Source organism: Staurois parvus, unplaced genomic scaffold (assembly GCF_062004578.1).
Source record: "Staurois parvus isolate SC_StPar_1 unplaced genomic scaffold, SC_StPar_1.0 ptg000618l, whole genome shotgun sequence".
NCBI classification, from domain to species: Eukaryota; Metazoa; Chordata; class Amphibia; order Anura; family Ranidae; genus Staurois; species Staurois parvus.
In genome coordinates, this window is record NW_028318414.1 from 587,900 (window position 1) to 606,094 (window position 18,195).

At 41.7% G+C, this 18,195-nt stretch overlaps 2 protein-coding genes across 5 annotated transcripts in view; both read left to right on the top strand.

Annotated features, from left to right (window-relative positions):
* ZFYVE16 (zinc finger FYVE-type containing 16) overlaps positions 1-9,362 on the top strand; it is a 94,271-nt gene extending 84,909 nt beyond the window's left edge. For all 4 annotated transcript variants that reach the window (XM_089693213.1, XM_089693214.1, XM_089693215.1 and 1 more), the window contains one exon: positions 157-9,362. In XM_089693213.1, the coding sequence (XP_089549339.1) occupies positions 157-318 (162 nt within the window). In that variant the 3' untranslated portion in view covers positions 319-9,362. The remainder of the gene's footprint in view (positions 1-156) is intronic.
* An 8,126-nt stretch (positions 9,363-17,488) lies between these two features.
* Positions 17,489-18,195, top strand: part of FAM151B (family with sequence similarity 151 member B) — an 87,695-nt gene continuing 86,988 nt past the window's right edge. Inside the window, exon 1 of the mRNA XM_089693218.1 lies at positions 17,489-17,633. Coding sequence (XP_089549344.1) covers positions 17,501-17,633 — 133 coding nt within the window. The 5' untranslated portion in view covers positions 17,489-17,500. The remainder of the gene's footprint in view (positions 17,634-18,195) is intronic.

Sequence of the window (18,195 nt, forward strand, 5' to 3'; positions counted from 1 at the left end):
AGATATCTTTGGTTATTTAAAGCAAAACACTAGTCCATTTTATGGATGTTTTGTGGAATTTTTTAATGGGAATTATGTGGAATTTTTTTAATGGAAATTTTGTGGAATAATTCTGTATCCCAATACTGATATATTTATCTTGTCCTTTGTTTTTAGGTAGAATATCGAGCAGGGTCAGGAGGTCAGCTTCTCCCTCAAGTGTACCTAAATGACCTGGATAGTGCTTTGATTCCTGTCATCCACAACAGGACATCAGACAGCAGCATATTGCCTTTGGTGATAGAACTCATTTTTTACCTAATAGAAAGCCTCAGTTAGCATAAACGTGCATATGTGGCTTGTGTTTTATTGCACAGATCAATCGGATGAGCCTCTCAGACTTAATATTTCCTTCACCAGCTTCTTAGTTAATTAGCCTCTCTATGCAGGAGAGCATAATTTCGGTGTGGTGATTGTGCATTGCTATATATAAAATAGCAAACTTGCACCTTCAAGGCCAAACAATGCAGTTTGTGTTCTCACATTCGCTTTCATTCATTTCATTCAAGGTTAAATGTTGTATACATTGGATACCATTCTAGCCACAAATGAAGCAAAGACCAAATGTTTATATTAAATATCTCTGTTAAAAATCTGAGCTCAGTACAATACCAACTAAAGGTTAAAATGAAATGATTGTGCACCTTATTCACTGCCAGGCAGCGTAAACATATAAGCACATGTTATATTTCAAATATGTATTCACCTGATCGTTACGAATTTGTACATTGTACAGGTCTTTATTTTCCTGTATTCTGCTTACAGTGGCAGTGTGTGCTCACTAGAGTGACCACAATTATGTGGTATTTGATCAATTAAGCAAAATAATTCTGTCTGTTGGCTTTGGTTCATTGTGGGATACACTGATTTCTGAGATATACGGAACTTAAACAATGAATATTTAAAGCAAGCAGGATAGATCATCGTATTATTGATGTGCCAGTTTGTCCCAGTTAGTAACCAATAGACTTGTGCCTTCATTGTCAACTTGTGACTAGAATGTATTTAGACAATTTAAATTGTCTAAATACATTCTAGGTGCACCAAAACTAAAAGTGTGCAAATTCTTATAGTTTGTTTTCCTAATAGAGTTGTCACAGCCTGAGCAGAAGAGCCTGCTTCTTTCCAGAATGCGGTATAGAAGGACTCTCTCTGATCTCTGCACTTAAAGTGGTTGTAAAGGCTCAAGGTTTTTTTTACTTTCATGCATTCTCTGCATAAAGGTAAAAAACTTTCTGTGTGCAGCTGCCCCTCAGACCCCCAGTACTTACATGAGCCCCATCCAGCAATGTGCACGAAAGCCTCGGCTCTCCAGGGTCTCTTCCCCCTCATTGGCTGATACAGCAGCGGGAGCCATTGGCAGTCACAGCCAGTGAGCCATTGAGGAGAGGAAGGGGGCAGGGCCGAGCAGCGGCTCTGTGCGTGAATGGACTTGCATTGCAGTGTCTCGGGAGTGAGCCTGCTTGGGTGACCCCATAGCAAGCTGCTTGCTCTGGGGGCACTTGGCAGGAGGGATGGGCCAGGGGACATAAAAAGAAGGATCAGGGCTGCTCTTTGCAAAACCACTGCACAGAGCAGGTAAGTATACCAGGTTTGTTATTTAAACAAACAAAAATAAAAGCCCCCTGCTGAGTGAGGACTAGTGCTTTTCAATGTGTAGGGAGCAGGATGCTGGCAAGGGAAAGGCTTTTCTTGGGCTGTGTGCTTCTTGGGGGGGAAAAAAAAAAACCTGAGACTTTAATCACTTTTGTTTTGATGCACCTGGGATGTATTTATATGCTTTATCCCTGGTTCACACTGATGCGGTGCAATTTGCGTTTTCAAGTGTGATTTCAGGAGTAGCTGTGGTGTTTTTGTTTTTTTTTTTTACACAGCTGCGATTTCTGTGATTATTAAAATAGGTGCATCTCACACTGAAATTAATTGCATTTGAACAGCTATGCATTTTTACTGCTGTTTCTGTTCAAATGTATGAGGCTTAAAAATGCACCACATGGCACCAAACACGCACAGGAACCTTTTGGAAATTGCATCGCGTATGGAACGCATAGGTGTGAATGAACACCATAGAAAGCCATGTTATCTCCCTTGACATGCGAATCTATATGTTCTGGAAAGCATCAGAACTGCATCTGTGAACCACGGCTGAAAGTGAATGTTTTATTGGGCTGTAAAATATGTTCGGTGCTGGCATTAGTTTTTTTCATTTACACAAAAAGTCTGGTTAAGGGGATTGTTCAGATGGGATTTAACAAAATAGCCAACACATGCCTATAAGAAATAATCTTGTTCACAGAGGAGCTCTAGAGTTCTCACTTGCAGTAAAGGTTTCTGGGTTTGATAACAGGGAGGTTTATTGAAACACTGGTGCAGCGATCATTTATATTCTGCGTTGTTAATATGTAACTTATGCTGTTTAGCTTTACTGGTGCCCTCCCAATCACACTGCTGGATCAGTTTTTCGTTAATTGCTGAATTGTGCTGTCAGTCTGACTTTAATGCCTCACCTGAGCGGGCTGAAAGAGAAAACGGAGAAGGCGCTGTACTAACTAAGCAATGTTAATGCGGCAGTCTTCCCCGCTGAGCTATTGTGTTTTGACAGGGGTACTGCCCCCCTTTCCCACCAGAACACACTGATCAGCTCTCACAACCATTGGCTGTAAGTGCTGACTGGATGCTGGTCTTTCAACATGCCCGTTCAATAAAAGCCAGACTGGCTTCTGCTGGACAGGCTGCTGTACACATGGATCGAATGTTGGCCAGTTACTGTTGAACCGGCCTATACCGGACGATATTCGGCCTGTGTGTGCCAGCCTTTTGGGTATCAGAGAGGTGCTTTGAATGCTGCAGTTTTTTTTTTTTTTGTTATTAAACAGAATCCAGCTAAGCTCAGAATTGTATTCTTTGCTTAGTAAAAAGAATGGATGGGAAAAGCTTTAGCCTGTAAGATAGCACCCTCTCTCGTTTTTGTCATGATTCAAACTGATGTTGAAACTCTCTGCTTTGTATTAATTTTAAAAAATGTTTATCTGCAATACATTTTTTTTTAAATTTAAAGGGGTTTTCCATGCTAGGCAGAACACAAATTTCTGCATCTGACCTCTCCATTGTTAGTTTTGTAGCTCTCCTAAAAACATACACATTCGAAATACTAATATACACTGTTTACTTTTGTTTGAAGTAACACTACAGCCATTCGGATGTTGCAGAACTCACAAACCACCTTGCTATCTAAATGCCTGATTTTACCTGCAGTGGCCCTGCTGGTAGAAAATGAGCACATGGGGCACATGCTGACAGCATGTAAATTTTGCTTGTAGATTAGACCTTCTGTTACTAAATGAGGGGCTCATGCAAGTTAAGCACTTTAATTTGCTTAGTGGACGACCCCTTTAAAAGAAGTTTCTGGTTCTAAATGGAAAAAGCTTTGTATTTGCTGTTCGTAATGTTTCCAATCCCAAACTCATAATTTAAATTGCAATTAATGTGTGAATATCCTGTTGTATGCATAAACCCTATTGTTATTCTAGAATCTGTAGTATGTATTTTTATTTCATGTTTTTTGTTCTGAAATGTGTCCCTTCCGCAAAAGAGGAAAGCAAAAAGCCTCTTTGGAACCAAAGGGTTCATTTTAATAACTTTATATTCAAAGAAGCTATATTTAGATATAATATTGCTATATGGATTAGATGCGAAATATACTTTGTATATTTATAATTATACAAGCAATAATTTAGAAATGGCACACATATATTTTTCTACAATGTTAAATTCCATGACGTAATGTATCTAGTTTGGTCTAGTTTGGTAAAATGAACATTTGTGATCCACTCTTTGTTGAAGCATTTGAAATGAATATCAGAATGTAGCATTTCTGTGTTTATATGTCTAATGTGCTCAGGCTATAAATACTGTATTTAAATGTAAACCAGATAAGTGGGTACTAAATATACCAGACAAGGAAAGCTAGTACGGCAAGGCATTTCATATCAATGTAAAATTGTGATGTGTAAGTTGTATTTAATGCTTCACCATTTTTAGAAGAATGTGGTTACCTGTAGTATCTTGGAAAACAATAGACCTTATACATGGAAGTGACTAAAAAGAAACTCTTCCTGAGGGGGGTCTGTATATAAAACATTCAATGTCACCCACATTTATGCAGGGTGCACAAATTTTGGCTGTTTTTTTGTTATTATAGTAAAGTAATTCCTATGATCATCAGTTCCATTTAGGGGCCAATGTGTGGTATGTTTTCTCATTGAAGTATTTCAGAAAAGTGTACTGCATTTTGGCCACTAGAGGGCACTGATAATCCCAGGAAGTAATCTAGAACAGAAATTAGGGCCACAATACATGTAGTCTGCATGAATGTATGTGACATTCATCCAAATGTTTTATAAATGGACCCCCTAGTGTATGTAAACCAAACTATATTTTTTTTTTTTATAGAATACGCAAGGGTTATTGCTATATTGAAAAAGTCAGTTCACCAGGTTCCTACCTGGCTTTTTCACCTTGGTCTTACATGTTACCATTGTTGATGACTATCCTGCATTATAGCAGAGCACCAGGAAATTTTTTCTTTTCCAAATTTGAAGTGTAAATAATTGCAGTTTATCACGTTAAGTATCAATGTACTTCTTTAATATTTAAATCAAAAAACTCTTACTATACTTTGGGCCTGCTTTGGTTCTCATACTCACAGTATTGTTAGCCCACCTTTCTTCCCTGTGAACAGTTCACAGAATACAGAGCACTGTATGAATGGGCAGGGGAGAAGATGAGCAGACAAATGAAAGTGCAGCTTCTGTTTATGAGAGTCATACACCTCATATTAACAATGCCGGAAGTGTAGCGATAGCTATACTAATCCGTCCTCCATGAAAGTGTAACTATTAGAGAAAGTACAGCCATGTTTAACGTGACATACAGTTCATAAGACTTTACTTTTATTTACAATGCAGATTAAAAAAAAAAAAAAAATTCCCTACAGTTGTGCTTTAAGATTTGTCATATGAGGAGTAAGCGCTGCAGGACAATATTGTGCTTTAGGTCTTAATTGCTGTCCGTGTCCCTTCTATTGAGATGTACTCTCTATTTGTATACCTTATCTCAAAACAATTGGGTTTAGCTAAACTGTAAAAACTGTCTTTGCTGACTTGCCATTCTGCAAATGCTTGTTGCCTGGCTGTCATTCTGACCCTTTCAATTAGCACTGATTTACCAACTGATTTTTATACAGATAAGGATGTCTGACTTCACATTTCTGATCTGTTTATTTGTTCTAGGTAAGTGACTCCAAAAGTGTTGATGTTAAGTGTCAGCACAATAGCCAAGCAAGTTGCATTTTTGAAATGTCAGTAATTATTTTCTCTTAGGAAACGTTGATTTAAAAACAGTTCAGCAGCCAATCGGATTCTCCTCTACTGCACTACAGAAATAAAATGGGTAATCTGATCTGGCAATATATGCAACAAGGAAAAGTCTTCCTTCAAATCGTTTTATGCATGAGTGTTTTCCCAGACTATTTGGGGTTCCTCTAACTGGTCACTATTGTCTGTTCTCTTTGCAAAATCACAGGTGAATAATCAGGGTGTTGCTTTAAAAAATAAATAGAAAATAAGGAACATCACTATATTTGTATTGGTGCTTGGGAAATATGACTTCTTAGGGCTATTAAAGAAAAGATTGGGAAACCCTTTTACTGAATGTATTGAAACTTCTTTTAGGCAGCATCTCCAAGTACATTATTAGTGGTTTCACTGAGGAAACTGATATCTCAGTGATGTCTCTAGTTCTTTGTGAACGAGTAAACCTCATCTTTTAGAAGTCATACACCAAAAATGCTCTGCTTTCCTGTGTGGACATAGGAAGGATGTATGTATCCAGTAATGGTACTGTATATGAATGCACCCTTTTGACTTTTCACCCTTTAACATATTGTAAAAAGTTTTCTTTTGCCTTCAGAGTAAAAGGAAACTATAGTGTATTTTCACTGACTGCGTTTTTTGAGTTGTTATTGCTGTGGTTATCTTAAAGTATGTTTATGAGCCAAAAAAAACCCAAACATTCTCAGTACATCTCTGCAATGTGTGCACGTTTCACCATGTGTTATCTCTTTAAAAATCCTTTCTCTGCTGAACTGCATTTCCATGCATTGTTGTCAGCTAAACTCCTCCTCCTTTTATGTCTTCATAACCTAAGGGGGAGGTGTTCTGTAGTCCAGTAGGGGAAACTTGGGCAGGGTTGACGACACTACTTGGGATTTTTACTGCAGTAGAGACAGCATTGTCAGCTCAAACATGAAGTTAGGAGTTCACTAGATTTCTGGCAGATCAACTGTTATAACAGGTGTGCTTGCAGTGTTCTTAAGAATGCAATGGCAGAAGAAATGTGTTTATTTTGCAGATATAGATTGCATTTCATTTTAATTTTGCCCAGGCAAACACTTAAAAGCCCAACTCTAATCGGAATAGTTAAAAAAAACAAAACAAAAACACTTCTCTCTGCAATACTCTCCATATGTCCAGTGCTGCCTCCTGCTCCTGCAGACTAGCTGCTCTGTAGTCCAGTGCCAGTTCTTATGGGATGCATGACATCGATAATCACTCATCCAACTTCCTGTGAGTTCATGGTATCAAGGGATGGCTGTCTGAGTTTGTGACACCAAGCCACCCTGGGTTCACAGGCAGATGCGTCAGAAAACAATGCCTATATCAACAATATCTGCAGCATTTAGGATCACCTACCGCCAAAGGACAAAAGGGATGAAGAAGAACCTTGATCTCCAGAAGACCTCAGGAAAAAAAAAGTAAGTATACTCTTAATAAAACAGGGAGGTGTCTAGCCTTTAGTTGGGCTTAGTCATTTTGTGATTTTTTTTTTTTCTTTTAACTTCTGTTTGTTATTGTAAATACAGTGATTTGTAGATAACACTGAATTTGCAGTAACTGTCCTCTGTCCTAACAACTGGTAAGATAAGACATTAGACAGGCAGTGACTCCATTGAGGTGACTGCCTCACCTCAGTGATATCTGCATTGTTGAAACAAGTAGTAAAGTTGTCCATAGACAGATGGAAATTCGGCCAGTTCCTGCTAAACCAGATGAATTTTGATCCATGTATGGGCAGACTGGTTGTTCTGAAGTCAGTCAATCAATCAACTTCAGCACAGCCAGACTGCCAGGCTTTTTTTGCCCAATTTCTATAGCCACTGGCAGTGATCACTGTATTCTGCTGGTGGGGAAGGCTCCTTGTGCTCCCCACAAGCAGAACACAACACTGCAGGAAGGAGCAATTTTCTTTCCTTCAATCTGTGGTTGGAATGAAAATTGTAAGACCTGTCCAAAGCTCAAAGTTGTGTAGCAAAAGCTGGAAGCAGTCTGAATGTAAAATGAGCAAATATGGCTGCCCCTGTCTACATATATATAACAATCTATACATCAGAACAGTTTGTGGGGGGTTTTTAAACATCAATTTACATTGACAACATGCTGATCTCTTCTGCATATGTAACATACAATTGGAAAGGCAATTCATTCCCTTTAAAGGAGCTGCATTTTTTGATCTTTCTAATTCTGTTTTCTAGCTACAGTATAGTCTGTTCCAAGCATGCTAAAATGAAATGTGAATTACATTGAACACTGTCATTCAGTGAAGTAAGTTAATATTCATGGTAATGCAAACTTTTGTCTAGGAAACCGGGATTTTAGTGATGAGAAACACTTCAAATAGGTGTTAAAAGTGGGTGCTAGCAATCCTTTAGTTTCATTCACCAAACACTGGTGGAGAGCTGACTTTCTGTGTACTTTTTTTGTGCACTGGATTTTGAAAAGGCAGAACACAATTAGACCCTAACAATGGTTTATAGACTCCTTTCTGCTGTGTATCAGGAATGTGTGGAGCTTGAGATCTCAGGATTTCCATAATTTGTACACCTATTGTCTGCTTTTTTGCTGTGTTGATAAATGCTGCTGGTGCAGAACTGGGTGTATATTGTGTGGCGTATTAATCGGAGAGAAGGCAGCCTGCATGTCTCTAACTAATTTGCATTATCCATTATCATCACATTGCTGTCTAAAATTGTGTCTTCTTTCTGAAAGTGTTTTATACAAAGCCCTTCTGATTTGGGACATAGCTGCATTATATAGAGAAAAAAAATCAAAATTTCAGGCACTGATAATATCTTTTTTTTTTTTTTTTCCCTGATTCTGGTTTATTGCATCTCCCAGTGGTGAGTGTCACTCCATCACCAAGATTGGTCTTTCTCTTCTTGCCACTTTCTCAAATAGAAAAAACCAATGGGATTAGTGAGTCCACAGTGTTGTGGTATTAGCATGTTGCTGGGCTTAAGGACACCACTTATTAATAGTCTGGATCTTGCAGCCAGGACTTTGTTAATAAGGTCAGTTTTGAGAGTCTGCCATGAATAAAATGCTATGCAACAGTTTATTCAGGTCTAAATTCCACTGCTGTGCAGGCTTTCTTTCCTAGATTTGCAGTCTGGCATGACCCCAAAAAGCCCTTTCTCTTTTCTTTGAGGTACCATCTCCTTTTCTGCTTCAGTATGATTTTAGGCAAGGTGTGGAGGAGAATACACCTAACGACCAGTTGTAGAACAATGGTAATACTGGATCCTAGTGTTCCCCCTTAAGTGACCCTTACTACAGCAATGTTTTTAGTTCCTAGGGAATGCATGGGCTGGATATTGTTGAAGGACACAAAATTGCTCCTTACACTGTGTATAGGGGACATGAATCCTTTAGCTTTCTCCAGCTGTTATAGTCCTTATTGCAGATGCGAAAAGTTTCAATTACTTTGAAATATTGCACCAAATGTATTTCAATGTAAATTACAGTTGTAGGAGTTTGTTTAGTTTCTGTCAGGATAAATGTGATATTTAATGGCTGATTCACCCCCCGCACCCTGCCCACTTGCTGATATGATCTTTACTCCATAAATGGAATCGAATTGGAGCCTAGCAAACTACGACACCTTTGCTAATAAATATAGAAAGGCGGGGCTGAGTGGAACTGAGCTCTAAGTGGAAATTGAAAATTATTCTAGAATTGTGGAATACAGGTAAGTTCAAAAGAACCACATTTATGTTCATCCACATAACTGCACAATGCTGCATTACTGAATATTTGAGGTGTGACCTCCTTATGTTTATCCCCTAGATTTGGGGAATGGGCTCTTCTACTATATTGAAGACATTTTACCTATAGTTGGTACTTCATTTGCATTTTAGCTGATTTGTATAGTGTAATTCATTGTATAATAAAGGAATTTGTATTTAATAAAGTTCATATCTCATTCAAGACATTTGTATAACTTGTGTTTTTATTCCTTTTTACATTTTACTTATTAGCATAGTTGGCCTTCAAAAAAATGAAACAAAATCGATATTTCAGTTTGCTGGGGTTGCTGGCAAGTTGCTTCTCATGCTGGCTTCTTGGATCTCCCTGGAAAATCTCCCAGCTAAATTCAGTGCATGTTATGCGTTGCGTCTTTTTCCAGCATTGAGACTGGGTAGTCTATTAATTTTGAATGGGCTGGCAGTGCAAATTGCCACACTAAAAAGTGTACTTGCACTATGTAACACTACAACACAGAGATGCATTATGGTTCTCTAAAACACATGCGCCTTGTGGGCTGGAAAGGTGCTGAAGGTGCCATTCAAAATAAACAACATTATTAAGTTTGAGTTGGGATGACCCTTAAAAAGAACACATCATCTTTTTTCATACCCAATGTATACAGCGTAGCAATGTTTTCTTCTCTGCAAGAGTTGGTTTCACAGTAATTCAGATGCTGCAAAGCCAGACTATATCTACTGTATATACTACAAGGGTGTCATATTATTTATTTTATTTATTCCAGGTACTTATATAGTGCTGTAAATTTTACATAGCTCTTTTATATATACAGTATCTCACAAAAGTGAGTACACCCCTCACATTTTTGTAAATATTTTATTATACCTTTTCATGTGACAACACTGAAGAATTTACACTTTGCTACAATGTAAAGTAGTGAGTGTACAGCTTGTATAACAGTGTAAATTTGCTGTCCCCTCAAAATAGCTCAACACACAGCTATTAATGTCTGAACCGCTGGCAACAAAAGTGAGTACACCCCTAAGTGAAAATGTCCAAATTGGGCCCAAAGTGTCAATATTTTGTGCGGCCACCATTATTTCACAGAACTGCCTTAACCCTCTTGGGCATGGAGGTCACCAGAGCTTCACAGGTTGCCACTGGAGTCCTCTTCCATTCCTCCATGACGACATCACGGAGCTGGTGGATGTTAGAGACCTTGCGCTCCTCCACCTTCCATTTGAGGATGCCCCACAGATGCTCAATAGGGTTTAGGTCTGGAGACAGGCTTGGCCAGTCCATCACCTTTACCCTCAGCTTCTTTAGCAAGGCAGTGGTCGTCTTGGAGGTGTGTTTGGGGTTGTTATGTTAGAATACTGCCCTGCAGCCCAATCTCTGAAGGGAGGAGATCATGCTCTGCTTCAGTATGTCACAGTACATGTTGGCATTCATGGTTCCCTCAATGAACTGTAACTCCCCAGTGCCGGCAGCACTCATGCAGCCCCAGACCATGACACTCCCACCACCATGCTTGACTGTTGGCAAGACACACTTGTCTTTGTACTCCTCACCTGGTTGCCTCCACACACGCTTGACACCATCTGAACCAGATAAGTTTATCTTGGTCTCATCAGATTACAGGACATGGTTCCAGCAATCCATGTCCTTAGTCTGCTTGTCTTCAGCAAACTGTTTGTGAGCTTTCTTATGCATCATCTTTAGAAGAGGCTTCCTTCCGGGACGACAGCTATGCAGACCAATTTGAACTTCCAGTGCCCAGTATGAGAGGGTGAGAGCAATAATACCAAATTTACCGCACCTGCTCCCCATTCACACCTGAGACCTTGTAACACTAACAATTCACATGACATCTGGGTGGGAAAATGGCTAATTGGGCCCAATTTGGACATTTTCACTTAGGGGTGTACTCACTTTTGTTGCCAGCAGCTTAGACATTAATGGCTGTATGGTGAGTTATTTTGAGGGGGCAGCAAATTTTCACTGTTATACAAGCTCTGCTTTACATTGTTGCAAAGTGTCATTTCTACAGTGTTGTCACATGAAAAGATATAATAAAATATTTACAAAAATGTGAGGGGTGTACTCATTTCTGTGAGATACTGTATATTGTACATTCACATCAGTGCCTAACCCTCAAGGAGTGTACAATCTAAGGTCCTTAACTTACATTTATACATACACATACTAGAGCCAATTTAAACAGGAGCTAATTAACATACCAACACGTCTTTGGAGTGTGGGAGGAAACTGGAGTACCAGGAGGAAACCCACACAGGCAGAACATGCAAACTCCGGGCAGGGGGTGCCATGGTTTGGATTCGAACCAACGACCCTAGTACTGCCAGGCAGAAGTGCTGACCATTTAGCCACTAAAAGGAACAGGACACATTGAGATTGGGTATATATACACTGCTAAAAAAAATTAAAGAAACACTTTGAAAATACATCAGATCTCAATGGGGAAAATTATCATGCTGGATATCTATACTGATATGGACTGGGTAATGTGTTAGGAACATAAGGATGCCCCATCATTTGATGGAAATTAAAATTATCAACCTACATAGGACTAATTTCAAAGACACCCAGAAAATCGGAGTGAAAAAATGATGCAGCAGGCTAGTCCATTTTGCTGAAATTTCATTGCAGCAACTCAAAATGGTACTCGGTAGTTTGTATGGCCCCCACGTGCTTGTATGCATGCCTGACAACGTCGAGGCATGCTCTTAATGAGACAACGGATGATGTCCTGGGCTACTTCCTCCCAGATCTGGACCAGAGCATCACTGAGCTCCTGGACAGTATGAGGTGCAACCTGGCGGTGGCGGATGGACCGAAACATGATATCCCAGAGGTGTCCTATAGGATTTAGGTCAGGTGAGCATGAGGGCCATTCAATGGTATCAATTCCTTCATCCTCCAGGAACTGCCTGCATACTCTCACCACATGAGGCCAAGCATGGTCGTGCACCAGGCGGAACCCAAGACCTGCTGCACCAGCGTAGGGTCTGACAACGGGTCCAAGGATTTCCTCCCAATACCTAATGGCAGTCAGAGTGCCATTGTCTAGCCTGTAGAGGTCTGTGCATCCCTTCATGGATATGCCTCCCCAGACCATCACTGACCCACCACCAAAACGGCCATGCTGAACGATGTTACAGGCAACATAATGTTCTCCATGGCTTCTCCAGACCCTTTCATGTTTGTCACATGTTCTCAGGGTGAACCTGCTCTCATCTGTGAAAAGCACAAAGGAGCAGATACCGGTCCTGCTGATGGGTTAAGGACCTTCTACAGCCCTGTCCAGCTCTCCTAGAGTAACTGCCTGTCTCCTGGAATCTCCTCCATGCTCTTGAGACTGTGATTGGAGACACAGCAAACCTGGCAATGGCACGTATTGATGTGCCATCCTGGAGGAGTTGGACTGCCTGTGCAACCTCTGTAGGGTACAGGTATCGCCTCATGCTACCAGTAGTGACACTGACACTAGCCAAATGCAAAACTAGTAAAAAAACAGTCCAAAAAGATGAGTAGAGAAAGAAAATGTCAGTGGCCTCCACCTGTAAAACCATTCCTATTTTGGAGGCTGTCTCATTGTTGCCTATCTAGTGCACCTGTTAAATTCATTAACACCAAAGCAGCTGAAACTGATTAACAACCCCCTCTGCTACCTAACTGGCCAGATCAATATCCCAAGAGTTTAAATGACTTGATGCTATACTCTGATTAAAAAGTGTTCCTTTAATTTTTTTGAGCAGTGTATTTCAATGGGGAATATGATACCGAACAATTCATGGTCATACATGACTATATTAGCACATACGAAAGTGGAGAAAGCAGTCTTCTCTCTCCCAGGTGACAGATCCATCCAAGGTATGATATTTTTGGTATCACAGTTGCTAGAATACCACCTGCACATGTTGGAAGTTATTATTCTTAGTATAAAACTGTAGTTGGGACTTGGTCATAAACTTAGTGACCTCCCAGCACCCATCCCTTAAACCGGATGATTGGTCAGCTGGTCTCAGTCGACACCCCTTTGGCATTGTAGACAAGGGATTGACAGGATCTGTCAAGGGAGCTCTCATTTTAACATCAAGGAATACCCAAAAGAGCCTCGGCAAAATCTTTGCTTGAACAATTGAACTCTGCTAAAACTTTGCAAGGACTTTGCAAGTATTCTCCATTTTCACCTCCATTTGTTTCTCTGTTGCGTTATTGTTCTCTTTATGTCTTTGTAACATCCTTTTCTGTAATTAATTTAATTTCACCATTTGACCTTTCGTTAATAAACCCTATTCTGAAAAGTGTTAAAACTATCTCTAAGGCTTTTAATGCAAACTAAAGAATCCCTGTCTCTTGAAGAGTGCTAATGTATATAATAATCAACTGAATATACCTGTCTGTGGTGACAGTATGTGTTACAGACATTTATTGTTCACATTTGTTCTTGCTAACATTGTGAAGGGCTGATAGACCCAAAGCTATCTGGTGGCAGTTTGGAGTTTGAAGGGTTAATTGCTAATTAACCTGACCTAGTGATAATTGCTCTCAGGCTGCTGGCACCTAGATTGCAGTCCCGCGAGCTGCAAAACCTTTGTGCAGTGTGCAGCTGAGGGTGGCATTGTTACGCAAGTGACAGAGTGGTGTGAGATTTGCTGGTCCTTTTGTCATGAGTTGCTGGGAAAGGCAGGGGCGCAGCATTCGTCACAACATCCACTACTTAATGACCCAGTAATCTATTTTCCATAAAATAATTTCTTACTGTGTTTCTGCTTCCTTGTGAATTCTCAATGAACTCCTGAGCCTCTCCTCTTTCTTCTCACTTTTGTGTTTGGAATGATGTGCATGCTCTTAGCTGTCACACGCACTACTCTTATGCACACTACAAAGCGCTGGGATGGGTAGGAGTCCAGGTGGAGGGTGAGCCTACTGCCAGTGCCCCCACCTGAGCAGTCCTCTGGCCGCCCAGACCATGCAAAGTCTGTGGGGAGGGGGTTCAAAGATGTAAGGGGGGGGGACTCAGAGTGAATACACTAAGGTAAGAGAGGATGCTGATACAAAAGTCCCCTCTTATACCAGTAACCTCCCTTACTTTAATACAGTTAGGTCCATATATATATATATATATATATATATATATATGGACACAGGCACAATTTTAGTTTTTTTTCAGGTATTTACCAAAACATATTCAAGCTATAGTTTCTCACACTCTCAGGTTTAATTTGAGGGTAGTTACATCCAAATTGGAGGAAGGGTTTAGGAATTACAGCTCTTAAGAGTAACCATCCCCACTGACAGCTGAATGTAAAAGAATTGCCAGCAATTAAAAAAAAAAAAAAACCCTTCGGGTCTGGTATAGATTTTGAGGGGAACTCCCATGCCAAAATGTAAAAAAAAATGTCGTGGAGGCGTTTTGGCCCCCTTAAACTCCATACCCGACCCTTATCCGAGCATGCAGCCCGGCAGGTCAGGAAAGGGGGGGGGGGAAGAGCGAGCGCCCCCCTCTCCTGAACCATACCAGACCACAAGCCCTTAACATGGGGGGGTGCTTTGGGGCAGGGGGGCTTCCCCCCCCCCCCAAAGCACCTTGTCCCCATGTTGATGGGGATAAGGGCCTCTTCCCCACAACCCTGGCTGGTGGTTGTGGGGATCTGCGGGCAGGGGGCTTATTGGAATCTGGAAGCCCCCTTTAACAAGGGGGCTCCCAGATCCCAGCCCCCCCCCAAGTTGAATGAGTATGGGGTACATGGTACCCCTACAGATTCACAAAAGCAAAAAGTGTAGTGTGAAAAAAGACAGGACATGGTCTTTGACAAGTCCTTTTTTAAAAGAAAAACCTAAAAGAATACCCCCCTCCCGCAGTAGATCCAATGTCAATCACCGCCGCTGCTGCTGACCCGAAAAAAAGAATAAAAAAAAGGCTCTGCTTCCGACGAGGGCTTCCAGCTGTCTGCTTTTGAAGTGGCTTGAAAATTCTGATATATGTAAGGGGCGGGGCTACCCAAGGACATCACCGGAGTGACCCACCCTAGGTGGCATCATTGATGTGACATGGGGTGGGGGTCACATGCGTGATGTCTCCGGGTGTCCCCGCCCCTTACATGTTTAACAACTGTCAAACCACCGGAGCAGGCATACGGCTGGAAGCAGAACCTTTTTTTAATTCTTTTTCTGGGTCAGCGGCGGTGAAGGCGGGCATCGTGATTGACGTTGGATCTACTGCATTTTTGTGAATGAGTAGGGGTACCAAGTACCCCATACTCACAAAGGGGGGGCAGGATCTGGGGGCTCCCTTGTTAAAGAGGGCTTCCAGATTCCAGTAAGCCCCCTGCCCGCAGACCCCCACAACCACTGGCCAGGGTTATGGGGAAGAGGCTCTTGTCCCCATCAACATGGCGACAAGGTGCTTTGGGGGAAGCCCCCCTGCACCAAAGCACCCCCCCAGGTTGAGGGCATGTGGCCTGGTATGGTTCAGGAGGGGGGGGGGGGACGCGCTCGCTCATTCCCCCCCACCCCTTTCCTGACCTGCCGGGCTGCATGCTCAGGTAAGGGTCTGGTCTGGATTTTGGAGGGACCCCCACGCCATTTTTTTTAAAAATATTGGCATGGGAGTTCCCCTCAAAATCCATACCAAACCCCAAGGGCTTGGTATGGATGGGAGGGAGGACTCTACACAGCTTTTTAATTTATTATGGTGCCGGTTTTTGAATGTAATTAGCGCTTCTTTTAAAATGTATTATTTATTTCAGGTACTTATATAGTGCTGTCAATTTACACAGCGCTTTACACATATATTGTACATTCACATCAGTCCCTAACCCTCAAGGGGCGTACAATCTAAGGTCCCTAACTTACATTCATACATACACATACTAGGGACAATTTAGATAGGATCTAATTAACCTACCAGCATGTCTTTGGAGTGTCGGAGGAAACTGGAGTACCCAGAGGAAACCCACACAGGCACAGGGAGAACATGCAAGCTAATTCTGTGAGCTATAGTGAAGAAAAAAAAAGCCGGCAATTGCATTTAAAAATCGGCACCGACATACACTTCGTATTGTGAAAAAATGTGATAAATTTGTAAACCGAGCCATTTTCAATGGATTTTCATTCGTGAACCAAAAATTACATTAACTGAGGCGTTTGTAAACCGAGGTATTACTGTATTCTGCAATGGCCGAGTCAATCACCTGATCTCAACTCAATTGAGCATGCATTTCACTTGCTTGCGAGTGCGCTTCCTACCCTAGCCGCCACTGGCAGCTTCAGCTGTCGATCACCATGTCCCGACCAGCGATTCTCCACCGGCACCCGGCGATTGCTGAGTATCACTGACGGGGGAGAGGTCTGTATGTAAACAATACAGATCTCTCCCTGTCAGCTCCTGCACACTGCTTTTTATTGCTCTGCATTACAGAGCAATACAAAGCAATGTGCTTGCACTGTAAAACACACACAGTTAACCCTTTGACCACCCCAGATGTTAACCCCTTCCTTCCCAGTGTCATTAGCGCAGTGTCAGGGCTTTTTATTGTCACTGATCACTGTGTTGGTGTCACTGGGGATGTCAGTGACAGTTAGTTTCCCCCCAGTGTCAGAATGCCCGCCTCAGTCCCACTATAAGTCGCTGATTGCCGCCATTAAAAGTATTAAAAAAAAATTCCAGTTTCTATACCTCCATTTGTAAATGCTATAACTTTCACGTAAACCAATTTATTTACTCATATTGGGATTTGTTTTAGCAAAGACATGTAGCAGAATACATTTTGGCCTACATTTGTGACAAAATTTGATTTTTAAAATTGTTTTACTTGTTATGTCTAACAGCAAAAAGTAAAAAATATTTTTTCTCAAAATTGTCGGTAATTTTTTCTTTATAGCGCAAAAAATAAAAACCGCAGAGGCGATAAAATACCACAGAAAAAACGCTCTATTTGTGGGAAAAAAGGACATACATTTCATTTATGTGCAGCGTTGCATGACCACACAATTGTCAGTTAAAGTAACACAGCGCTGTATTGCAAAAAATGGCCTGGTCAGGAAGGAAGGTAAATTCTCTGGAGGGCAAGTGGTTAATTTTGCAAACAAGAAGTCTGCATTTCCTATAGTGTCGCTTTCCACAGACATTTTGCAAAAGGAATTCTCTGAGCTGCTTGATGCTGCCCAATCGTCAATCTAATTTATGACCACTAGGGGACGCAGGTCGCCGAGCACAGCCGTGGGCTGTGAATCAGTGGAAGAAGCTCAATGATTGGCCCCTGCAATGCTGAGTCCTGATACGCTGTGCTGGCTTTGCCCCCGCCTCCTTCCTGTGGATGAGTATTGTATGTATGTGGATGAGGAAGCCAGTGCGGTGTGGTGACCGCAGGGTGTATATCACTTGTGTGGTGGTCGTAGCGGGTGCACTCATTGCTTACTACAGGCTGTGCTGCTCTAGTGTGCCGGCTATGGAGGAGAGGCATGGTAAGCTGAGCCGCTCTGGCTTCTTCTCCTGCACCTTTCTATGAAGAATCAGTGTGATAATGGAGAGTGGCTGGATCCTGGCTGCTCAGGGCTCCTCACTTTCCTTCTATTAATAAACTGCATGCTGACATAAAGGAGGGCCAGTGCTGCTGAGCTATGAATGAAGGGAGAGGGTTAATTAAAGAGTACCAGTCACAGGCCTCCTTCACACAGCCGTACTTACGTGTACAGGGGCGGACTGACTATTTGGAAACTGGGGCACTGCCCGGGGTCAGTAGGGGACCCCATGAGATGCCCCTGGTACCTTTTTCATAGGCTTTTTTGAGTTTGGGCAAGGACACAGGGGCCCCATGAGTTGTCAGTCTACCCCTGCACGCGTGTGACTGCCGTGTTTGCCTTTGTGGGATGTACAGGTGTTCCATGCTTCCCCGTGCAGGAAGTCCTATTCATGTCAATTGAGCTGCACGGCCACCACTGCCAATCTAACATCCATGTGGATGTGTGTGAACGTAGACGGTGTAGATTCAGGGACCTGCGTTAGGGTTGTCACTTCAAAACTGAA